General features: G+C 37.9%; 1 protein-coding gene across 3 annotated transcripts in view; it reads left to right on the forward strand.

The window, feature by feature from the left end:
* The first annotated feature begins 519 nt into the window (after positions 1-519).
* Positions 520-27,022, forward strand: part of LOC132862999 (roundabout homolog 1-like) — a 178,996-nt gene continuing 152,493 nt past the window's right edge. For 2 of the 3 annotated variants that reach the window (XM_060895471.1, XM_060895473.1), the window contains exon 1: positions 522-644. In XM_060895471.1, coding sequence (XP_060751454.1) covers positions 554-644 — 91 coding nt within the window. In that variant the 5' untranslated portion in view covers positions 522-553. Of the gene's footprint in view, positions 645-27,022 lie in introns of all 3 variants that reach the window. The other variant, XM_060895472.1, reaches the window with a different exon arrangement.

Raw genomic sequence — 27,022 nt, forward strand, 5'->3', positions numbered from 1 at the left:
TAGAGGCGGAAATAGCAACAAAAAAAAACAACTCACAGAGATTACATGAATAAGTAACATCGAGAGAAACCACACTCAGAAAAGGAAACTATTACCTTCTGCAGAATTTACTGATAGTGGATTATAAATTATTAGACATTCAGATTCTTATATCATGAACTGGAGTCCTGGGATGAGTATAAGGAAGTCTTTATGATCCTGATTAGTTTTTATGTATATAAAATGCATGAAATGACCAGGTGTAAAGAGAGTGTTAGTTTTAGAGGGTTAAGATTTCATCATATAAAGTATATCTGAATGTATTTTTTGATCATTTAGATCCTGATTTTGCTACATAGTCCTGATTATTGCTATGCTGTTTATTTTGTAAATTACATTAGAATTTGCTTTGTATAATAATCTAAAAGGAGGATAAAGCTACAATAATTCCACCAACATTAACATTAGCTACAGATTTAACAGTGACATGTATAATTAGTTGAACCTGTTTCTTTCCTTTTGTAGGTGAAAGAAGGAAAGCTGTGTGAAGAGTGATGCTGGGGCAGTGAGCAACATGTCAGTCACAATGCCAGGTGCTGTTTTCCTCATCATTGCTGCTTTGCTGGGATCGGCTGGCTCTGACAAACCAGAAGACTCCAACACGGGTAACACTATCATTAAAAAACATCATTAATAGGAGTGTTAATCAAGGGTGGAGCTGCGGTGATCAATAGCTCACGGTATAGTCTTGAAAGAGCTTAAGATCACTATATGCAATGCCAAGCATCAGCTGGAGTAGTGTAAAGCACGGCACTATAGGACTCTGGAGCAGTGAAATGGGCTCTCAGGTATGATGAATCATGCTTTACTATCTGGCAGTCTGGTGGACGAATCTATTTGGTGGCTGCAAGAGAATAGTGCTGTAGTGCCAACAGTAACATTTGGTAGAGGAGTGAAATGGTTCAGAGTTCAGGTCCTATAGTTCCAATGAGATCCATAAAGACATGGCTTGCCATGGTTGGTGGGTTTACTCATAGCCTTGACCTCAACCCAGTTTAACACCTTTGGGATGAATTGGAATGTTGATTGCATGTTGATTCTCTTCCAGCATCATTGCCTGAACAAAAAACAACATATGGGCAACTGCATATTAATGCTCAACAACCTCATATAAATGTGATAGTCAGCTGTCCATGTACTTTTGTTCATGTTTGTATCTGTTTTACACAAACCCAGTGAGGGCTTGCGCTAAACTAGATTTTTGTTTGCTTGAATTAATCTGATATGTACTATACTATTCTGGTCATAACAGAGATATGTGCCAGACTAAAACAACTTTTTTATTCTATTTAATTTTGTTTGTATTCATTGTTGTATTATGGCATTTTCTGTCAAATATAGTTGTTAATAATTCAAAATTACTAACAAAATAGTAGCTTAATTAAAGCAGTTATATTAAAAAAGTAGCTTTATATGTCATGACCACTTTCTTTGTGTACGTTGGTGTAGTTATTTTATCGCAACCTTTCTAGAATATATATAGATACTGCACCTCCTGCTCATATCTGTATTTGTATCCGATTACAACACATTATTTGTTCACTCTGAATAACGTATATGTATTTGATTACATTACGATAGACGATCACTAGTAACTGTGGCGCTCAGCTGAGCGTGGAGTTTCTCACACCTTAACATAATCATTCACAGATCCAGCAACCTGCTGTATGTGAAAGGATAAACAGAAAAGTACTGAGCTGGGACTCAGATGCTTGACTGAAGTAGCTTATTACATTCACACCTCACTCATATCACTGATACACAATCTCTACTTCCATCTGTTCTTGTTTCCTGAGCCATGGATGCTAGAAAGTCTATAGCTCCTGGGTCTCATGTTCTATCTGTTGCAATATCCACATCAATCTGGAAACATTATTCACTCCTCCGCTTTCTCCCACTCTCATCTTCTGTGTGTTGCAATGAATTTGCTGGTAACATCTTGAGCTAGGATGAGTTGAAGTGATGGCAGATCTTTCTGATCTACTCAGACTATTGGCACTCGGTGACTGTTTGCCGGTCTGGCAGGTTCAGCAATGAGATCGGTTTCCCCTGTGTGTATGTCCGTGCGTGTGTGTGATTGCTCCGTCTGTGGGAAGGACACATTGTAACTAACTAGTCCATTCAGCTCTGTCGACTGCTAATGAAATCTGAAATTATGGCAAACGGTTAATTAAAATCACATGCAGGTGTGAACACACACAAACATGCAACCCTTCCTCCTCTCACTCAATCAGCCACTGGGCACTGATACAGAGAAACAGAGAAGTGGGCAGAATATCACATATTAAACACACACACATATTCACACACACACACGCATGCTCACACAACCATGTGACGAAAGTAATTACCACAGCCGCTACAGGGAGAGTGTGAATAGGCTTTTATCTCTGGCACGCATGGAGGTCAGTCTTCGCTCTAAGACAGAAAGTAGTGTACATACTCCAAGCCTTTGAGGCTGAAGTCAGTCTTTCCATACTAAAAAGCTGACTGCTGCACTCATTAATTGTCATGGTGCTGCTGGAGATTTGGTTTCCAATACGGTCTACTTAAAGCGTCCGACAATAGATTCCTTATTCACGGGTGTAGTGAACAGATCATATCTACCTGATTTGTTCATTTCTCTTACCTTCTCTTAATGACTTAATGAACCATGTGGAAATTTGATGGATTCCAGTTCAACCCCACATGTGCAGATTGTGTGTGAATAGAAATCGAAGTGAATTAATGGGTCCTTCTTTAACAGAATTAGGAACATGCAAGGAGAATCTTCTTTTCAGGCGGTGTCAAGGGTAGAAAAAAAATCATCCTTTACAACACACTTATCTAGACAGTGTGTAAGTGCAAGATCTCCGCTGTCAAGTTACGGATAATGCATAAAAAGGTGACAGTAGCCAAGATTCATCCATCTACGTAATTAATGTCTCCTTATCCACAATGAACAAAAGCTTCCTCATAATGAGCTCTCACACCAAATTGTCGTTATTAATGCTTAACAAGGCTTCGCAGTGTGTACAAGATATTTGCCCTACTCCTGCACTATATTAATCACAAGCAATAATTAGCAATAATGAGCTGAACTTCGAGTGATCTTCATAGCAGGGATTAAATAAAAGGCCAGTGTTTTGTAGTCTACAGCCACACCGAGTTGTCATGTTGGCTCATTACAAGAAAAGGGCGAAAAAACATAAAGAGCAACCCATCGTTTCTCAGTCTGTTCATACAATATTCATTATATCAGTAGAGATTATGACATGAGACTCAAAATCAGACAACTGTTCAAAAAACATGTGACTTGATAACAACCCCAAAAGAAGATAACAGGATCTACTGAAGATTTAATCTTTCACATGAGCCAAGAAAAGAAATGTTTTTTTCTGCTTTGCATGTGATTTACTAAGCCACAAATCTACTCAAATCAATGTGACCCAAGCTGAAATAAAAAAGCCTGTACATCTGCCTTATTAACAATTCCCACTCTTCTTTTTCTGCTCTTTTATTTTGCTGCTATATCGCAGTATTTCAGTGCATCTGTACTGCAATCTTTAATCAGTTTTAAATATGACACATACTGTAATCACAAACACGTTTACCTTTCTGAGAGAATTCTTTTAGATCAGAAACGTGTGGTGGTCTGGGAAAACCATCTGACACTTCTGTTTAGAGTGAAAGCTTTTCTGTTGTGCCACTTTGGAACCTGACACCTCATTAAAAAAAAAATATATTCATATTCATCAACTGTTTTATCCTGGTCATAGTAACAATGGATAAAAAAAAATCTTATTAAGCTAAAATATCATATTATAATATTGCATTGAACCAAATCTAAGATTATTCTAAGATTTACCTTTTTATTTTTTACCATTTTTAATCTTTCAAACTTATTCCATTGACAATTTTGCTTCTTTCTAGAAATGAATGAAAATTTTTACAATGAGTAAAAATAATCTGGCAACAGAACCTTAAAGTCAAAAGTGTAGAAATAGGTATTATAATAAAACAGATTTAGTTTATTTTAATGTTATAATAAGAACTAGATGAAATATGTAGATTGTAGATAAATGCAAGATATTGTTAAGTTGAAGTTGTTAAGATGTCATTTCCAGTGTATCATAGGATTACTGGGTGGGAATTCACCCTAGAAGGGATGCCAGTCCATGGCAGAACACCATGCACACACACACACACACACACACACACACACACACACACACACACACACACACACAAACACACACACACACACACACACACACACACACACAAACACACACACACACACACACACACACACACACACACACACACACACACACACACACACACACACACACACACACACACACACACACACACACACACACACTCCTTCACACCTAGGGTCAATTTAGACAAGCTAATCTGCCTACCAGCATGGTTTTTGTGAGGTGTGAGTAAATAGGAACCCCAAATGTATGCAGTGATATGCAGAGATACTAAACATAGACAGTAACCCTCGACTAGGATCACAACGGAAACCCTGGAACTGTGCTACACACTGTGCTGCTACCAGAAAACATACATACATTGTACTAGAACACTATGAAAATGTTTTATGTAGGCTACTTTCTAATTTTTCTCTGCTTTCTGTCTTCAGATAAACAAACATGGAGGTAAATGCAGCCAGTCAACCTTAAAATGTCTAAAACGTGTAATTGGATCGAGTTTTTGGATTCTAGAAGCCAGAAAATTTTGGATGTCTCCATGTTCCAAATGTTTTTTGGAACAAAAGTTTAAATCTTCAAATTAAATGTTGATATAAAACCCATTTCTGTAAGTGCTTGTTCATGAGCAGCTTAATTTTGAAGGCTTTGTTTTTAACCACTAACATTAAATTAAATGTCATAACAAAATAGAATCAGTTCAATTTGGAGTCAGATAGCATCTGTAAAATATATCTGTGATGTTCCTGAACCATCACTAGATAAATGCTTTAAACCTCAGCGGCATTTAACAGTATTCATGCACTAATACCATTTAATGGATGTATTTTATATACGTATATAAATAATCAAATACGAGTCATGAAGTCTAATTTCGTCCCCAATGACAAAGTAAATACTTTCACTTAATATCTTTAAACATGTTTAAAGCTTTAAAGTGATACAGGATCCATCTTAGGTATCTAAAGATACATCAATATTTTAAAAAAATAAATAACCAACTAGAACTGCTTTAAGGTATAGGTCCAAATTCTTTCTGCTGTGAAGAAAAACTCCTCCATGTTTTGGCAAGTTTCCTAGTGATGGAACAGGGATCTTGCAGGACTGATGAGAAAAGAGTTGAATTTTTTAAAATGAGGCCTCAGGCTGTAAGGGAAATGAATTGAAATTCTCTGTAGATCCAAATGTCAGATTTGTAGCAATTGATTTCGCTGGGGTATATCGTTGGCATTTTCAACTAATTTAGTGTTTGCTGGAATTCTGATCTCTCTTAACCTTCAGCGTTCTACATGGATAATGAATGTGAACATCACAATTGTGTTTATGCTAAATTATGCTAAACTAGCATAATTAATTAGAGGCCACATACACTTCTGAATGAAGTTGAGAGAAAATTATAGAAGGAGAACAAAGATGATATAATTACTGAACCTTGTATGCATACTTAGAATCTTAATGCTTTAAACATCATCTATTTTTAGTGAAGAAAGTAGTTAGACAGTTTTCTGTATTCGGGAAACATTGAGTGTATACTAGTACAGCTGTTTCTATCGTCTGCGTAAGTATTTGAAATAATCAAATTATAGTAGCCTTGATTCTAATTGGCTGTAACATGAACATTGGCTTTATGTTAATGCACTTAACATGTTATTGTTTTTCTCACTTCGTTCTTAAAGATTACAAAAATTAGGACCAAAAATGGGTTTACCATTTACTTTGAAGATAGAAACATTTGTGCTTTCTGGAACTTTTCTATGAAAATTTTGCCCCAGTTGGCTTGGAAAAAACAGAAATACTTATGAAAAACTACAAATTCTATAATGCCCTGTCGTGTTATCCACCACTGTAGACTGTGACATGACTAAGAAATTCAGTGCTGAACTTTGGCATTCATTCATTCATCTTCTACCGCTTATCCTAAATACTTCGGGTCACGGGGAGCCTGTGCCTATCTCAGGCGTCATCGGGCATCAAGGCAGGATACACCCTGGACGGAGTGCCAACCCATCGCAGGGCACACACACTCTCATTCACTCACGCAATCACACACTACGGACAATTTTCCAGAGATGCCAATCAACCTACCATGCATGTCTTTGGACCAGGGGAGGAAACCGCAGTACCCGGAGGAAACCCCGGAGGCACGGGGAGAACATGCAAACTCCACACACACAAGGTGGAGGCGGGAATCGAACCCCCAACCCTGGAGGTGTGAGGCGAACGTGCTAACCACTAAGCCACCGTGCCCCACCTTGAACTTTGGCATTTCCTTAATAATTTATTAGAATTTTTGGACCAAGAAAGTTTATTACTCAGAAAATAATACACCTCAGAATACACCTAAAACTAAGGAAGTCTTAAGAGACCATGCATTATTAAATCTTTCTTGTGATCTCGACATAACATGTTTTTTTTTTTGTCGTGATCACGACTTAATTTTCTAATTATCTCAATTTAACAAAAGTTGTTTTCTCGTGATAACGACTTAATTTGATCGTGATCTCGACATAAGGACAATTTAGTAAAAACACAGTAAGGCTGCATCATGTTTGACCGCATTCGCTTTTACATTGATCAGGGACTCACTCAAACTGATACAGCTCTTTGTCTGTCAGTGATTGACATCTTCCACACATTGTGTGGCACACAATGTCTGACACTTAAGAAGGAGGCTGTCATGTCTGCAACTTTACCGTAAAAAAAGAGTGTAGCGACCCTACTGTGGTTAATCCAGCCGCTGTTTATGAAAGTTAAACTAGCTGCATGTAAATTTCAGGGGCGTGGCTATTAGATACTTAGCGGTAATTGTGCGAAACATTACTTTATTGTCCCACACCACAGAACAATAAATTAATGCAAAATAAATAAATGTGCGACAAAACGAACACAAAACTATTTTTATACCTCTAGATCATGTTCTTATGTTGAGATAACGAGAAAATTAAAAATATATATATAATAATGCATGGCCTCTTAGGACTTCGGTATAAAACAATGGTTAATAGCAAAGAATCTGATATGGATACATAAAAGGAAAGATCATACTAATGTGTTTTTATTTAGTGAATTTTGTCTCCCTAGATAAAATAATAAAAAAAAAGCTTCCACACATCATACACATTATATTGCCATGTGACATAGCTAATAAGAGTAACTCAATTCTGTATTTATTAAATTGTGTTTTAGTTAAAAACAAACAACACAAAGTGAATGATTATTGAACACAAGATCACAATATGGTCAAGATCACTGTAAAATTAAATATTAACATGAACTGTTTAGTGACTCTTTTTTTATTCTGCAACTTCAGTGAAAGTAATTTAAAAGGGGAGTTACGTGGGTTACATTTCTGATGTGCAGATCTAGTATGAGTGTATAACACATTAGTACATCATATAAGCTGAAGCAGGTTAATCTACAGTGTGCTGGTCAAGTAAAGGTTACCGTGTTTTTATTAGAGAGCCTAATGAAGAGTGTGTGTGTCAGCACAGCTGTCCCTAATTAGCCACTTTAGCATCAATACAGTATGTGTGTGTGGTGTAGGAGTTACTGCCATGGTTACCTGAACATAGCATCGACTTACGTATATTGGTAAATCACAAGTGCCTTTCCCACGTACATTAACTCTGCCCGTTAATTATTTTGCGCTCATGCACAGATTTGCTTTGACGTCTTTCTGTACTCCGATGCACATTGTTGTCGTTGCAGAGAAAAGCCTCGGTTGATTTACCGTTAATTTTGAGTCTTGCATGGAGTTTGATTTTGAACTTCCTGTCTTTCAAGAGCTAGATTTGTTCATCTGCTTTTCATAAACTGCTGCAGGAAATGCAAGTGCAGCCGGACTGCAAGCCACACTTCATGAAATATTGCTGTGTGTAGATAAGACAGTGTTATGAATGAGTCTGAGAGTGATATGTCTCTTATCTGATCAAACCTATGCACAGGACTGACTTCATTTCCCATGGTGCCTCCAGCTCTGCCTGTCTAATCTGGAACATCTTCGTATTTACCCCAGGGTGAGGAGGTTCCTAGATAACATTGTTGTTCAAATACATGACACTGTGAGCATGCTTGACTGCTATTACTTTAACTTTTGGCTTCGGTCGTTCCTCTTTCCTTCCTTTCACTGCGGTAAGACGATGATGATCTGTGATAACCAGGAAGAACCAGAAGGCATTCATCACCAACAGAGCTTTGTCTGTATGTTTGTTTGCATGTGTGCATATAGAAAGTGAGATTAAATTATTTTTTTTAAATTGTCTTAACAGTTAAATAATGCATGCCAAAAAAAGTATTTATCTTCTTATGTATCTTAGTCATTCACCTTTTCTGCTGTTTAGGTTCCACAATTACTTTCCCAGAAGACCTCTGGAATCTGTGTATGAGCTTTAAAGATAAGCCTGATCTTGTCTAAGATAAACCCTAGTGTGTTATTCAGTAGTTTGTCTTTAAACATATTATTCAGTAAGGACTATGAATAATTCAATAACTACTCTGAAGCTGACAGGAAAAGGATGTCGTTACATGAGTGAGCAGCACAAGTCTGTACATGCTGACAGATCATGGGAAGGGTTAAACGTTTCTGATGAAATAATCAGGCCATCATCAGTTGCACCTTTATAAAGCAGTAGATATATTTCTAACCGTTATTGATTCTCTGGATTCCAGTTTTTAAAAGGTTCAAAAGACAAAAGATCTGGGCTTTTTATATGCTTTTGTTTCTGACTGGGGTACTGTAGCAGCAGCTCCCAGCAGATGGATGCGTGAGTGTAGGCGGAAGTGTGGGTTGATAGTGAAGCCTTCGGAGTGTGTGTGTGTGTGTGTGTGTGTGTGTATTTATGTGTGTGTGTATTTCTGTAAATGATTGATGACAAAGACAGTTAGAAATATCTAACTGTCTAATATAATTATTGTCCCTCATTATTCAATTTAGAAATCTGTACTTTCTTTTAAATGAGAATGCAGAGTGTGTTCTCATGGGGTATTGTTATTATTCTTTAAGGCCCGCTACTATGAGCTTGCGATGTACAAAGTAAGCACTAGATCAAAAAGCAGCACATGAGACTCGTGATCAGAGTGTTTACTACTGAATTTAATTTCTTTACTACCTGAGGATCCTCAGTATTTCCCCCACTGTCAAATATCAACATTTCATCTAATTAGATTTCCGCTTGGTCACTCACAATATGGATCAGACTTGTCTTACATGATCATGACTGATATTCTTTGCTTTGCATTGAAGTTATCTTAATTTTCTAATGATTAGCAACAATATCAGTATCAGCCAAGGCATGTTCAGTTCAGTTTAATTGAATCTTTAGTTTTAAATACAGATACAAATTTGAGTCAAAGTACATGATCTTATTTTTAAATTATATATATATATATATATATATATATATATATATATATATATATATATATATATATATATATATATATATATATATATATATATAATACCGTTTATAATAATTCCTAAGCTAATCTATATCATATCTTCAAGTATCAGACAGTGTATCTCAATTTAAATCTACACCTCTCTATTAATACAAGTGGAACTAGGATAAAATGTGGAAACAGAAGAACACAGCCAAAAAGATGTAAGAGGTGTTTTCATTATCGATCACAGATTCGATTCATGTCAGAACGGATCTTAGCAAGTATGAGTGTACGACCCAACACCTTAAATTAAAACAGAATATTACACTCTAGCACAGATTGGGAAAGAGTATATCTTAGCACCTGCACCTCCTTTGGGAACTCCATTTACCAATCAATCTCCCTGTTATCCCTAATTATAAAGGGGAGTTTGGACATCCATTTGATAAATTAGGGAATATATATGCAAAATCACTCCTAGACCAGAAGGTTTGATAGCTAAGATAGAATCCACAAGTATGCATGATAGCAATAATGAAAATATGTAAATGAATATGAACAAATAGTCTAATCTGAAGGCAGAAATCAGATGATTTTATCTAAATACAATTACTTTTAGCTTTTTCAAAAATGTCAGGAAAATATCGCCTTTACCTTTAGAAAGAGCGCATATATGCACAACTACAGTATTGTACATCTAGGAAGACGCTGTTTTTTTTAACAGTTGAGTTTTGGAAGTTACAGTGAAGACGGAAATCAGGACTAAACCATTTGGATTAGTATCATCCACTCATCATGTTTTCAGAGGTAGAAATATACCCTGGATGCTATGCCAGCCCATCAGAGGACACCATGTACACACACATTCTCACAGACCTCTCCCTTAGACTTGTCTTGTCTTTGGGAAGAACAGAGAACCCAAGAGAAACCAAAATGGCCATCTTAAATTCAAGACATTCAATGACCCGAGCTCAAGACTGAAGCTTGGACTCTGCAAACTGTGCCACCTTTATTTTCATACAACTTAGGAATACAAGTTCTTAAGTCTATGTTGAAGATGCAAAATAAAGCTGAATGTCTGGAACTATACCATTGTCTATCTTGGACTAGTATTTATTGCCACCACAAGAACCATACTTTCCAGACAGAGCATCTGTATCTTTTATTATGGAAACATTTGCTTGCCTACAACCACAACATGGCTGAGTGCTACTCTGAAAGTTTCCCACAGCCTTTTACTCATAAATGTGGCTTCCTAGGAGCCTTGCAAACATTTCACTATCGTGCCAAGTCTGCTCAGGCAATTTGTGAGACAACTGTCAATTACGACCTTTTATATTCTCTCAAGGGTAGTCTGATAATCAGGATATAAATCCTACCCAGCATCATTGAGGTAAAGAAGCTGCAAGTAGAGATGTCTGGGACACATCGGTTTAGCATCTGCCACTTAGCTACAAGCTACCCAGGGGTTACATTGGGTCCCAGAAATCAGTCGATTCTGAGCCAAATATAGTTGAGCTTTGGCATGTAATGGAAAGTGTATACTAGGGCATGCATAATTGTGGACATTTAAGGTTTTCATGGCATTTGGAAACTAATACCAAAATGGCCTACATGCAGTCAGCCGTTTCCAATGCCTGTATGGCATTTCAATTTTGGGCCAGTTATGTCCCAACTGTAATTTCTGCTCAATATCATGCCTGAGATAGAGTTTTATCAAGGTTGAGTGGTGGCTATGTTCTGGCAACCAGTTTTGCATGAGTTTATTCGGCATCATTCCATGCTAAAATGGGCTAGATGAAAGTGGTAAGCATGGGCCGGCACTGTGCCATTACACATTTGCAATCTGGGGAAATAGCTGTCTCTTCAAACAGTATATGCCAAGTAAACCAGGCGAATATGGCATAAAATCTGGCAACATGCAAAGCAGGGACCAACTACACCTGGAACATGTAGGTGTACATCTGCAACCATGTTGGTAGGATGCCAGGAAAGAACCAGGGTGTGTGTGGTGTGGGATGACAGCTGGTCTCCAAAGACGCTATACCACATGCTACACCTTTCATACTTCATAGTTTTTAGGCAAAAATGGCTCACATGGATGGTCAGGAAAAGTCTAAAATGGTCTATAGGACATTTTAAAGCTGTGTACAATCATCATACTTTGTTTATTCATTCATTCATTCATCTTCTACCGCTTATCCGAAGTACCTCGGGTCATGGGGAGCCTGTGCCTATCTCAGGCGTCATCGGGCATCAAGGCAGGATACACCCTGGATGGAGTGCCAACCCATCGCAGGGCTACTTTGTTTATTATTATATATTATTATTTAAATATATTTCTATATAATATATTATATATTTATATATTATATCATATGTTTATTATTACTGCAAACAATTTGTATACATGCCTATGCATAAACTGCAAGGCATGCATAAAATACATACTGCTTTAAAACTTACAACAAAAATCAAAATATACAGGAATAAATACTGCTGATTGTGGCGGCCGTTTTTTGTGCTTGGGTCCCAGGGAGCATTTCCTTTGTTTAATTAAAAATTGTATGATTTTGAGTATGATGAGTGAATTAAATGATTATACACCATGTAAATTCTTGCCAAAAATGACCTCTAGCTGTGTTGCTTGCAGTAATGTTCATATTACTAATATAAGTTAATTTGAAAACTTCAATTATGGCGGGGCACGGTGGCTTAGTGGTTATCACGTTCGCCTCACACCTCCAGGGTTGGGGGTTCGATTCCCACCTCCACCTTGTGTGTGTGGAGTTTGCATGTTCTCCCCGTGCCTCGGGGGTTTCCTCCGGGTACTCCGGTTTCCTCCCCCGGTCCAAAGACATGCATGGTAGGTTGATTGGCATCTCTGGAAAATTGTCCGTAGTGTGTGATTGTGTGAGTGAATGAGAGTGTGTGTGTGCCCTGCGATAGGTTGGCACTCCGTCCAGGATGTATCCTGCCTTGATGCCCGATGATGCCTGAGATAGGCACAGGCTCCCTGTGACCCGAGGTAGTTCGGATAAGCGGTAGAAAATGAATGAATAAATGAACTTCAATTGTATATATTCACTTATTTATTTTTCTTCATATTTTTTCTTCTTCTCATTATTATATGTATTTTCTTTTCTCTCTCTTCTGTTTCCATACTTCTGTAAAGCTGCTTTGAGACAATGGGAAATTGTTAAAAGCGCTATACAAATAAATTGAATCGAATTGAATATCTCTTTTGTTATGGAGTCCATACTTAGACTGAAGTGACAGTCATAACATTTTCTTAGTACTCTGTCTATAATAAGTTTTTTTTTCAGAACGACCCAGACTTAGAAGCATACTCCAGCACAGGCTTAATGAAAGACACAGATCAGAGCTAGTGAGCCTTGCACACTACGTTGTCATGCTCAGATAATAAATCCTAGGTTGTTGTTTCTTCAGTATTTCTTCAATATTTCCTGAAACTGATAATCATATTCTTGATATTCTGTTTATTTTTAACAAACTATTGCATCACTGGTAGCTTGAGGGCACAAAGCAAGTGGCCCATCAGGGTTTCTATTGAAGTCAAGCCATCAGAATATTTCACAAGACACACAGCTCAGGGTAGCCTGTCATCCAGAGTGATAAAACAGAGCACAAACAACAATGGAGACAAGACACCACCTTGAGGCACTCGGGACAGGACTGGCTGTGTTTGAGACCAGCAGCATCCCCACTTCCCTGTCTAAGATAGCTGTTAAGTGTGTGCCAGAGTGAGCATGTGATGCTTTAGTTTGTGATAGCAGTCAAGAACTGGCAGTAACCAACAATATCAAATGCTCCTGAAAGGTCAGTGAAGGTAGCATCAATTTCACTTTATTGTTATTTTATTTACAGCATTATGCCAATTTTGAACAATGCAGGCCCAAGCAGACACAATAAACCTATTCTAAATAAAGCCATGCTGTGATAGTTTTATAGAATGTCAGACTTGAGAGACCTGAAGTAGACCTTCAAATACTTTGCCAACAATAATGATAACTGTATAAAACTATATAAAATTAATTATGTTTGCAAAGTAAATCTCAAGGCAAATGCAAGAGGAGAAGGAGAAAGAAGAAGAAGAAGAAGAAGAAGAAGAAGAAGAAGAAGAAGAAGAATGAGGAGGAGGAGTATGAGGAAGAGGAGGAGAAGAAGAAGAAGAAGAAGAAGAAGAAGAAGAAGAAGAAGAAGAAGAAAAAGGAGGGGGAAGAGAAGGAGTAGGTGGAAGATTTGAAGATGAAGATAAAGAAGAATGAAACTATATTTAAAAAAGAATCAGACCACTAAAGATTTAATTTATTAATTATATCTGAATTTGCTAACATGCTCTCTCTTCTCCCCCCCCAACAACCCCCACCCCACCCCACCCCACCCCCCAATTTGATGTTAGTGTCCATTTCTGGTATGTTAGGTCGTCCTCCTATTGTTTGTGAGAGTACAGGTCTCATGAGGAAACGGTATCATCGGACCAAAGGAAGGGACGGCGTGATTCCCAAGCTTCAGATCTGTTTCCTGCCATTTGGGCTGGTGTACTAACAATAAAACACTGCATTAGTGACTTATGCAGACTGTCTGACAGACACACAGCTTCATGGATCATAATGTTCAGAACACCTGATGATTTATCGAGATTGTATCTCCGTATTCTCTGCTCTGAAACGACCACGGGTTTAACACTTTAAAACAATGACACTGTGAAAAACAAAGGGAAGCTGATAAATTGTGTAGATCTCTCCTGAACTTTCCTGCCTCCGTCTGAGCTCGTCTGCTTTTCTCTTGTGCTTGCTTTGTACACTTCTTTTCAGACAAACCTCCAGAAGTAAACCCTGACAAAGAGCTAATTGTTTCTATAGAGAAGCACAAATCCAATAATATATGTGATTGCTGATATTGGCTGGATGCTGTGCTGCTGGCTGGATATCGAATCAGATATGGCATACCTTCCTGTGTGAACCACTGGAATATTTCATGCCATGATTGCATGTAATGACTGCCAGATCTTTCTCACTGTAAAGAATATGAATTGTCTTAATATGCGGCGCATGTGACGTTTCACATAAATCTCATATTGGAATCGATATTAAGAATAAAAAAGAGATTTGTGCGTTCTTAGTTTGCTGTGAAGTTGATGGATTGATTGTTCGTGCACATGATAGCTGTGAGGATGAATAGGGTGCATCTGTGTTTCTTTTCCCTGTGGTGATTTTCTTTCTGACTGAACTCCTCAATATATGCTGATTACTGTTGGTTCAGCTTGGAAAGACATTTGAAATCCTGCTGTTCTGTCAGCGTGAGTGTGTTTTGTTGGACGGGGTTTATGTGTGTGTGTGTCTGTGTATTGTGTGCGAGTCTATCATTTTCCTGACAGGGTGACAGAAATAGGATAGGTGTGGTGACCATTCTGATAGAAGACTAAAACAAAACACAAACACACACACACACTGTACACACATATGTCCTGTTGAGGTGACAGTGACTGAGAGGTCATTATCCAACATGTCCAACATGCAGAGGTATGTTTTCTCTTCTCTCTCTCTCTCTCTCTCTCTCTCTCTCTCTCTCTCTCTCTCTCTCTCCCTATGTGCGTGAGCTGTTATTTCTTTCTCTATGTTTACATTTACTCTGTCCTGATTTGTATGTAATTTTCAACAAATTGATCAAACATTGACGCTTGGCCGAGCACAAACACAGGCGCATACAATGGAACAACATTTTGCAACCTAAAACTGCTACACCAGTGCCAACACACATTATACTTTCTCCACACGAAGCTTTGTGTTTGAAGTTGAATATATTCATGCAGTGTATTCTCATGCTGCACACACACACACACACACACACACACACACAGACAAATACACACCGTGGCTGGCAGTGAACGAGAGAAGAAAAGAAGGTAGGGAGCACAGGGTTCGGACTGGGGACCGGCTCATTGATTGGCCACATGAATCAGACACACACGCTGTGTTTTTTTTCGATCTCTCATGGATTTGTGTGCGGGTGGCGGGGGGACCTTTGTGCCTTTTCAAAGGCACTGGATTCCCAACTGCACCAAGTTAGGCTATTAATCTCTCAGTAAATGACATGTCATTCCTCGAAAGCTGCAGCCTTTATTATCCCTGCTAACACACCTTCAACTGTTCACTTACATGTGACCATATGGAACATATAGTGCACACACAGGAAAATCCATTTCTTTTGACACTTCTAAAGTAAAGCAATTTTGACACATTGGAATGTGTAGGCTTTGGGAGAGCGTGTGGACATTGAACAGTGTCACACGGCCAAAGGCCTACTTAATTAACAATCAGCAAACAGGGTTTTTTTCATTCAGGCCGACAAGGCTGAAAAATGAGAAATTTGTTTAGCTAGTTAACAGCAGGCCAGTCAGATAGTCTTTTGTGTTTATCTTGAATTGGCAAGCATTCATTGGAGAAAGCATTAGTCTCTGTCTCATCTGTGTTCACCTGTGACTTTACTTTTTCACACCCCCTAATTCTTTTTCTTTCTCTTTTCCCTCTCTCTTTCGCACACACATTGAGCTGATCCACATGTTTGCATGGAGATCAGGGTGCGGCTTAGTGCGCTCAGCATCGATTAGCCATCACTCTCTCTCGTCCCTGGCTTTGTATTGGCCCAGGCTGAAAGCCATTCACAACGTGAATAAAGAAGCAGAATTGATAAGCCTAAAATCAATGCTCAGCCTTTGCCCTGTGGGATACCTCCTCATCAGCATCTTGGAATTCTCTAGTACAGATTGCTCCCATGTTGTAAATGCAGGAGTGTGTGTTTGTGTGTGCGTTCTAGTTCTGCTTAAATACCAATATCCAACAACGCTACTGTAATCGCTGATTTTAATCCAATTAAGGAAGGAATGAAAAGACTCCCACACATTGTCTCCCTTGTTTCTTTATTCCCCTCAGATATACTTTTAATTCTTCTGTTTTCATGTCCATTTTGGTTTTTAAACATAATACGCTTAAAATCTACATTTTAATGATATCCTAAACTAGAAAAAAGCACAGACTCTGGCTCACTCTCACATGTCCTCTAATTATTCGTTTTAATCCGAGCAACGTGCCAGGATTGCAATAAGAGTGTGGAGCGCTTCTAAAGAGCCTCAAGCAGCAGAGCAACTAGTGACCTGCATGTTTTAATGAATGTTTTCTATTTGGTTTGACTTCGTTTCAAACTTTACAAATAATTGCTTCAGAAAAGAACAAAAATAACTTGCCGAAGAGTGTGTGGGATGAAGCATGAAACTCACTCAAGCTTTCCTGAAAACAACCTAAGGCCATTGCTGTGTCTCAAACAGCTCTTGATACCTGGCTGCCAATGTTGCCTCATAATCCATGTCTTGGAAAGCAACACTTTGATAGTGACACAAGAATTTGTTTAAAACATGCTTAGGAAGATTTCTGTGACACTATGAAGATGTTTTTTTTTCTGAAAATAGCATGTGTTTGAGTTTCGTACACACCACAACTCTCACAAGCATTCACAGTCTAGCTTTTTGGTCTGCACCCACATACGACCCCACTGAATCACACCGAGGGAGTAAACATATCAGGACTCAGTTCAAACAGCGTAAATCTTTTAAATAAGGTTTGTATATTGGTAATGATGGAAACTCGTCCTTAGTTGCTATTTGGCAAAGTGACCTAACAACAGTCTTAATTATTTTAAGTGACAACACTATGTTTTCCTGAGAAGATTAAAAGCCTGGAGAACTGGTGCCAGGAGAAAAATGTCCTCCCAAATGTCAGCAAGAAAAAAGGAGATGAGGGTGAACTTCAGTACAAAGCAGGGGAAGGACCTCAGTGGACAGTTTCTGGTACCTCTGTGTTCACATCACATAGAACCTGTCATGGTCCTGACACATTAACACCCTGGTGAGGAAGGCCTGTCAGCATCTTTACTACAGTAGATGCTTAAGGGACTTTAAACTGTCCACCAAAGGTGCTGAGGAACTTTTACACCTGCACCAACGTAACCTGAAGCATCACAGTCTGGTTTGAAAACAGCATCAGGCAGCAGAGACGGGCTCTCCAGAGGGTGGTGTGATCAACTGAGCTCATCATCAGGGATCTGCAGTCTATCTACAGCAAACTGTGCTGGACCAAAGCCTGGAAGTGAGTGAAAGAGTTCAATCATCCTAATTTTGGATTCTTCTCTTGCCATCAGAGAAGTTATTTTGCTTTCTGAAGACCAAAAACAAATCAAATGATTAGGAGCTTCTTCTCGTAGACCATTCAACCAGGACAACTAGAGCTTGGACTTTTCTAAACTTTTCTTCACAAACCCACTACCTCAGCCAGATTTTTGCATAGCATGTAAAAGTCACACATCACTGGCTGGTAAAGTAGAAATAAAGTTGGATACTTGGGGGGCTTTGACAGAACAGGTTGGCTGGAGTGTTGCAAAAGTCTCATTAATGAGCTGACGCAAGATATATGGCAGCATGACCCCTGTAGCAGTGAGGAAAAGAGAATGAAGGAAAGGTAGTGGAGGAGTCATATGTATGTATCTGTGAGAGAAAGACTTGGAGAGACAGGAAGAGAGGGTGAGTGTGTGTGAAAGACAGCATGTAATAGTATGAGAGTGAGGGGTCATGCCCTTGAGAACAGAGAGAGAATGAAGAGGAGTAGGTCAGACAGGTACCGTGAATTGAAGCAAGTGTCTAGAAGGGCGAGATGAAGTGGGAGAATAACCTGCGTGCACTGAACACCAATGTGGAGAGGATCAGAATAACAGAACAGTGCTGTAGGACACACTTACCTGGAACAGCATCTGTCAGAACCTTCACAGATCAGTGATTGGTTTTCATTGCTGTCCTGTCAAAATCCATCCTCATATTCAGGTTTTGGTTTTATATATTCTCTGTTAGCCTCTGAATTCATGGTGTGGAGTTACATATGAGTAAAGAGATACCAAAAATTGAAGCTTTTAATGCTCAGATATGAGGAGTCAGACATGATTGCATCACATACTGTAAATGGTGCAGATTTGTGGTGCTGAACATTCATGCTCCAAATCTCCTGTTCTTCCACAGCCCAGAGTTGGTTTATTGGATAGGATGTGATGAATAAAGAAGCTACTGAAGTACACTGAATTATCATGTTCATGGAAACAGTTTGCCATGTTTCAAGTAGCCTTTATGAAATGAATAAATGTTGCCATAAAGGGATGCAAGTGGTCAGCAACAATACTATAGGCTGTGGCATTTAAATAATATGTTTTAAGAAAACTTTCCACACTCTGTTACGCCACAACTATCAACCTGAATTGTTGACATGGGTTAGATTGGATCAGTGAATTCATACAATTGACATACATTCCTGACCCAACCATGTGCAAGAGGCTACAGAAATTAAAATTCATCAGACCAGATATTTTTCCTTCACTTGTCCAGTTTTTATGATCCTGTTCCCACTATACACAGATACATGATCGTGGGTTTGGTTTTTATGGTCTTTTGCTGTTGTACTATTTTCACCTTAAATTTTGAAATGTTGTGTTTTCTAAGATGTTTTCTGCTCTCTATGGTTTTGTCTGGCCATTTTCTTCTGACCCGTCTCTTTAACAAGGCATTTCTGCCCACAAAAATTAACTGGTAATATTTTATTTATGCCACCATTTTATAGATAGATGTATATTCAAAGTAAAGGGTGATATCAAACCTATTTCTGCTCTTTGAGATGCTCGTTTTTAAGCAGCAAAGGTTTTAAGGTGTTGTCTTGAATCCAACTAAAATTCTATGTAAGGTTATCCAACAGAGATAAAAACATCTCACACTTAAAGCCTTGTGGCAGTAAAATGATTCAATTGTTTATACTGATTGACAATAAAGTCAGTCAAATCTGAGAAAGTCGATTTCCATTTGTCTGGCAGAATGTAACACAAGGTTAATGGAAAAAATAGTTATTTTCCTTCCAGTCGTCTAAAATCCAAAATCCAATTCATAAGAACCACCTGAAACTAAAGCCTAAATTTTGTGATGAAGAATATCATATAATCTTTTACATTTGTTCTCTGTCACATCACTAATTTGCATCAAGTTAAAGAAAAATACAGTAACTCAGACTGATATTCACTTAACACTTAGGAACTGATTTGTGTGCTTTTAAATGCAATCAGCGGTCATCTGACGTCCATTGTTGTCTCTTGTTAGTGACAGTGTTGGGTTTAGCTGTGGCATAGCTGTAGGTAGTTATTCTCTACAGCAGTCTGCTAATACGCCACCATATTTCATGATTCAGAAAGCTAAATGTTGGTAGGGTGTATGTAGGTAGAGCAGGCTGAGATAACACATCCTCTAATCACAAACTTGTTTAAGGCTCAAGGGCACCTGTGCTGTCTTCCTCACTCAAAAGATCAATACTTACCTTTATCGCTCTCGCTTCACTCCAAATGTACATCAGATTAGACTCGCCACTGATTGCTATCTCATTTATCAACAGCCACACATTGCATTTCGGGGAGCTATTGCATGGCTGTTAAAGGGCTATGTCCAGTTTCGTTTTCCTATCAAGCGGTCTGTTATTCAGAAATACAAATTCACATGAACAACTTTCATTAGGGATTCTTTGCTAAAGTTCTGAAGATCTGCTTCAACCAGCTTTCTATTTTCTCTGCCTTAACACGTCTTATTAACCTCATGCAGAGTTTGGTAATTAGCAGATGAGTTGAATTAGGTGTGCTGGAGCAGGAAAAACAGGATTGAACAGAGTGATGGGTCTCCGAAAATGGATTCATGGCATCCTTCTAGTTCAAAAAACCTGCACAGAATAATAAGGACCTGCATTACTTTACTATTGTATGATGTTTGGTTGTGGGTTTGATGGCAGGCCACTTTTCTACATTTATTTTGTTTGAAGTCTACACTCACTTTCTGTCAGGTATTTCTGTCTGTATTTTTTTGTTTACCATCACAGTGGGACGAAAGTGGTAATGTGACAAACATGCCTGCAGGCGGTAGCCTTCAAATCCAAGTGTGATTGATGGGTTTGCTTTATTGCAGGAAATTTGAACTGTTATGGCTATTAATGAGTATACATCATTTCACTACCGGGAGATGTTATTTATCTGATGATAGGACACCATGTTTGGTGAGAACACAGAGAGCTCCTCATTAATATTTGTTTGTTTTATTGCCTTTAGCTGACGTTCTGTGATATTTACGCATCCACAGAAGGGCTTTCCACAGGGAGACTACTGAAGCTGTTTCAGGTCGCGTAGATGTACTTTTTTTTCGTATCCTGCAAACACTCCGGCTATAGAACACAAACAAGTGTGCAGACATTTCTAAAGCATGTGAGAGGTCGGTTGTTTGCTGAGGGCAAGTCAAATCAAGAAGCTTTTTTTGTCACTGCGACCACATATAGCTCATGCTGAACATAGTGAAATAAAACAATCAATCCAATGCTTGCTGAAAAATATGTCCTGCTACTGTTCTTTAAGTATTGCGCATCACTGAGAACTGTGTATATGTAGTGCTTTGAGAGAGTGTGCAGCCACAGTTTGATTCCAAATGACATTTGGCCTGCAATCAGTAATGGTTGTTGTGGCAACTGGTCAGGTGCTCCTGGTGGCTCGGGTGAATATCAGCAGATTGAGAATTGGACTCTGCAGTCATTTAGTAATCCCAACAGAAAATCACAGTGTGCACACACAGAAGAGCCCAGGAGATTTAAAAAAAAATACAGCTGTAAAATACAGTACGTTTGTCAATATGCCAGCATTTATACATACACTTTCCATTAAAAGCTTTCACATTAGGCTTTACACAGAACCACAATGTGGGTGATTAGTAGTTTGGACTTAGTCCTAGTTTAAGATGCTAAAAATATAGAATTTACAGCTAATTGGTCAAACTGTATTCTTTAAAAGGCTGATCTATCTATTAGTTCATAATGCTGTATATATAAATAAAAATAGTTTTCTTGCTGTGGTGATTCCTCAGGATTGTTGAAGTAAAGATCAGCAACACATTACTCTATGGAAGATATTTCCACTTATTTGCATTACAAAGCTGGATGTCAAAGAGACCGAGGCATGCTTGGCTTAAACCTGGTCTATCACTGCCAACTGGTCTGAAGGCAAAAGGTTATAGTGAGTAAAGAACAAAGCAGGTTGGTGTGTAGTAGACATGCTGGGAGATTCAATGTTAAATGCTGATTCGTCTCAGACGAGGGAAAATCCTTTCACCAGGGTGAATTGTAACAACATCTGTGAAACTCCCAATAACAAGCTGGTTCAAAAGAACACTAGATTCTACTACTCAATGTCACTTTAATGTAAACTAGTCCATGCTACTTCTATGTAGCATACACATTAGAGAGTCTAGTACATTTTAGCAATAAACATGACCAGGAACCACCGCAAAATTGTGAACAACGTTACAGAACCTATTTCTGTAACCTGCTAACAAACACATGTGATTCTCATTTTTAACTGTACTTTAAGTGTTAAAGGGAAGATGCTATGAAATTCATATATAAAATGAACATTTGGAAGATTGAAAATGCTGCTAATTTATCTTATCTATGGCCTAAATTAAATTTTGACATAAACCTAGATGGAGACATGTAGGAATGTGGATCCAAGTTTTAGGTGTTTATTTTCATCAGAAAGAATGGAGGCAGCTATCAAACATATAGCTGTTATAACATACTTCCCAATGGCTGGTGACAAGTTTGATAAAGGTTCTAATCTGGCTCAAATTAATTTTACATCTGTGTTTTAATCACATTGAATTTAATCGCACTAATGATATTTGTAGCCTACAGAAATGTGTAGTAGTTTCAGTACTGCATTATTTATCTTGATATTGTACTGTATTTCATAGTATGGTAGTTTATTAACAGTTACTTGTTTACAAGTAAACTTTTGCAGTGGTATATAGTAAGTAGTGGTAGTTTACAGTGATGTAAAATAATCAACAGTAGGTATTTTACTGTAGGTTAGAATATTTATGTAATTTATAGCTTACAGTGGTTTATAGTGCTTAATGAATATTTAGAGTGATTCACAATAGTTTATAGTACAGACAGATATCAATGTTAATTGTAGTAAACAGAAATGTGCTGTAGTTAATCATAGTTTGAAATAATTGTGTACTTTGTGATTTACATTGGTTTAAGATTCTTAATGGAAGTTTACTCTCATTCACGGTGGTCGATTATTGTCATAATATGGTATCTTACAGTAGATGATATTAGTTTTTAGTCATTTATTTATAGTAACATTACATAAGTTTAGAGTAGTTTACAGTCGTTTGCCACAGATTGTTGTGCCTTACAGATAATAATATAATGATAATAATGGAGTTGATGGTTGTATTTGTGCATTGCATATTAAGTAATATAGAGCGAATAGGCTTGTGTTGGACCCTGTTAGTATTTGAATCTAGGGGCTGGTCGAGGGTGGCAATATGATAGAAACAAAAGATAAAAGGATTTTTACAGCAAGAAACTTTCTGCCTTTGTCTAAACAGCTTGTTGGATAAAAATGATGTGCATGGCTTAGCGTTCTTAACAAATATGTAAAGTAATATTTAATAAATTGCCTTGGATATAAGAGGATTAAAACACTTTGGATGTGGTGTTGTAAGAAAATAATCCACTTAGTGGTGACAACAGCAACATAGCACTTAGCTGTTTTCCGATATCAGTACTATGAATTACACTGTGAGCTACTGTAACTATTAGGAAAGTCCAGTGTTGTATAAAGTACTAGAAAGCAATACTTGAGTAAAAGTACAAGTATCGTACTAGAAAAAGACTTTGGTAGAAGTGAAAGTCACCTTTTAGAATATTACTCAAGTAAAAGTCTTAAAGTATCTGATATTTACTGTACTTAAGTATCAAAGTCATTTTCTGATATTTAATGTACTTAAGTATTTGAAGTAAAAGTAAAAAGTAAAATTTCAGTGATTTTCGGTAGACATAAGAGGCACTTCATCCGGTAGGAAGAATCTTTCATTCCAATGTACAGAAACATTTCTTGCAAATACGGCCACGGGTGTATAACGTTATATCTTCTTCACCCTGTTCACCCTTATCATCGGGGTGGTCGTCTACGACAGAGGTGGCTAACCCGCGGCTCCCGAGCCGCATGCGGCTCTTTGCCCGGTTTCATGCGGTTCTTACGTTCATATCGGTTTGTGTGTCTTTTTATTTTGCGTGTTCGCTTCGCTTGAGTTCAATACGGTATTTTCGTCAAACGCGCATGTGAGTGGGATGAAAATACCTCAAAGTTTCCCAGTAGGAGCAAGATCATTTGAGTAAACAATTTGTGTCACGTTCGCTCTCAAAATGGCAGGGAAAAAAGGTGATAAGCATGTGTGCCCATGTGTATGATGTGGCTCTTTGTGGTAACACAGTAAAAAATGTGGCTCTGTTGTGGCTCAGGTTCAGTTGTGCTTCCGCCTCCTTATGGCAACATTACGCTGAAATAGAGCGTGCGGAGCGTAATGCAATCTAGGAGCAGTGATTCGCCAAACCTCCCTTATTGCAGTCGCAATTTTATTATTTTTTTTTTATTTTGTAGTAACGAGTAACGAAGATGCTTAGTGGAAATATAGCGATGTAAAATTATACATTTTATCTAGAAAATGTAGTGGAGTAAAAGTGAAAGTTGACATAAATTTAAATAGTGAAGTAAAGTACAGATACTTGAAATTTCTACTTAAGTACGGTAACGAAGTATTTGTACTTCGTTACATTACAACACTGGGAAAGTCATGTAATTATGAGAGAACCATATGAGGTGATCTCTATCACACACACAGACACACACACACACACACACACACACAAAATCATATGCAGATTACATTATATACAGTATTTTGCTTCTTTGTGGCTATATAAAAATGTTTCCCGGGACCCATGAGAAATTCACATGTAAATTCTAATTCACATTTAAACATAACATTTTTATTTCACATCTACTAAAAAAAATCATGTGGGTTAGTTGGTTTTCAGTGACCAGTGAAAGCTCTTCTTTGTCACCTTTGAATTATGCACCATGCATTGAACTAACATGTTAAAAGCTAATCTTCACCCTGACTGATAAAGAGGTGATGTACCATCATGTGTAGGCCAGTGTGAACACAGGTGTGTGGTTATACTACCAGTGGTTAATGTATGCAGATTAACAGCTTGGAGTGCTAATCACTGGCAGACATGCAGTGTGAGTATCTAGTTTTGGGAGGTTAAGTTCTACCTCAGTTCTTTTAGCTCTGGAGAAGGGTCCAGTTTTGCTTGAGAACGGCTAGCCAAACTCTGCGTTTGACACATTAAGTGTTTTCACTTGCCTGTGCTCTGGTTCCTCACATTCACAGAGTGCCATGTGAGGAACAGCCATCTGTGCAGCCCGCTGTTTTGTACTGGCTCCTGACGGTGAGGCAACACACCGGGTCCCCCAGCAACCCCCACAAACACACAAACACACGTATACTTTAATGAAAGCCATCAGTCTATTGGGCACATCACTATCTGTCTACACACACAATCACTATTGCAGACCTCTGCCTGTTACAACCCCCAGTGAAAAAAGAAACGGTGCTAAAAATGTGCAGAAATGCAATAACATGCTTAATTTATGTGTGTGTCTACCAGCTGCCTCCATCCTCTTGTCGCTGATGAAAGGAGCTGTATGAATTTGGATTTGGCTGTGAATACACAAGCCTTGTTTAATAAAGTGTGTGAGTGTGTAAGCAAGAATGAGAGAGAAGGAGAGAGAGAGAGAGAGAGAGAGAGAGAGAGAGAGAGAGGTTTCATTATGATACCAAACACAATCATGCAGAAGTGATTTGACCATAAATACACTCATTAGAGACCTAGACAGACTATTAAAGCCTCTACTCCAGCCATGCTGGACATGTTGGACTTGAAATACAACTATTATTATTAAACGCTACTATTATTCATAATTCATAGATTTTTGTCAGCAAAATTCCATACATTTTAATGTTGATAAATGACATTTATTCACTAGTATTTGTCTCAATCAATAGATTTCTGTCACATACTGATAAATACATGTCTAAATAAATTTAGTTACCAATAGCACAACTTCTTTAGTCACTTACTCAATGCACTTCATTATATTATATAATAAAAATCAGAAAAGATGGTTGGAGAAACTTTGGATCAGATGTCAAATACAACGCGTACACTACTTTCTGTATATGAAGCGTATATAGAGCAGCCTTCTCCAATTTGAACTTTATTTTATCCATTCCAAAATATTGTAAAAGAATGGCAGCAGTAATGATTTTGATGATCATCAGCAGTTTGGGTAATTTGGACCTGCATGGGGTGTCTGATTAAAAACAAAGAATCCTCTCATAATTATCTCATTTATTTGTCATTAGCATGTGATCACACACTCGTGCTCCTTGAGTCAGTGTTTAATATGTGTGTTTTATGATCTTTTTATGCAAACAATCATCAACAAAGATATAAAACTCTTTTAATCCCATATAGATTAGACATTTCCTGCTCCTGAAACTTGCCAATTCACTGAACCAGGCATCTGATGGGTCCAGAGCAATATGTGCCTGAGCTGCATGTGCCCAGTGTTGCCTGCATAATGACTGTACTACAAGATATGGCGACTTTTACACCAATTTGTAGACTTTATTTAGGAAAAAAAGATTAGCAACAAATCTAGCTATTTTTTAGCATCCGCCTGCACTCATTATAGCCCTCACCTCACAACTGCTGGTTAAACGAGTTGAGAAAACAGGTTTTGGTTTAATTTATCACTAGTGTGTAAAACCTGACTACTGTACGTTCCCAATAACCAATCACTAGTACCATTGTTCTCAACAGCCAAACACTTATCACCAGGGTTCCCAATGAACAATCACTTATCACCAGGGTTCCCAGTGACTAATCGTTTATCACCATGCTTCCAAATGAACTATCACTGATAACCATTGTTTCTTTGTTCTTCCTTTTAAAACCTCTTCTTGGCCATTTTAAAACTAATCAAGTGATTCCAGATGTAACATTTTCCTTAATGAATGTTTCTATACTATTTGCTATTCCTGCTTTATTTTGTCTGCATTCTTGAAAGCATTTTGTGAATATGAAAATCTTTGGCTTGACTTTGGTTTATTAGTTTCTAAATAAGTAATTTTCTATTCTGATAAATCTTATATTTGATTCTTTATCCAGTTGGTAAAATATGACTTCGGTCGACTACCAGTGACTTTTTGAGCATGCATTAGCTACTTTCCCTTGAAAAGAATAGACAATTCTGCATGCACTATTCATTTACCAAATGTATTGGAGAAGCAGTAAACTTCACAAGCATTACATGTATGGTTTCTACATGTATGGACAAATCTGTTG

The sequence above is a fragment of the Tachysurus vachellii genome, chromosome 20, assembly GCF_030014155.1.
Source record: "Tachysurus vachellii isolate PV-2020 chromosome 20, HZAU_Pvac_v1, whole genome shotgun sequence".
Taxonomy (NCBI): domain Eukaryota; kingdom Metazoa; phylum Chordata; class Actinopteri; order Siluriformes; family Bagridae; genus Tachysurus; species Tachysurus vachellii.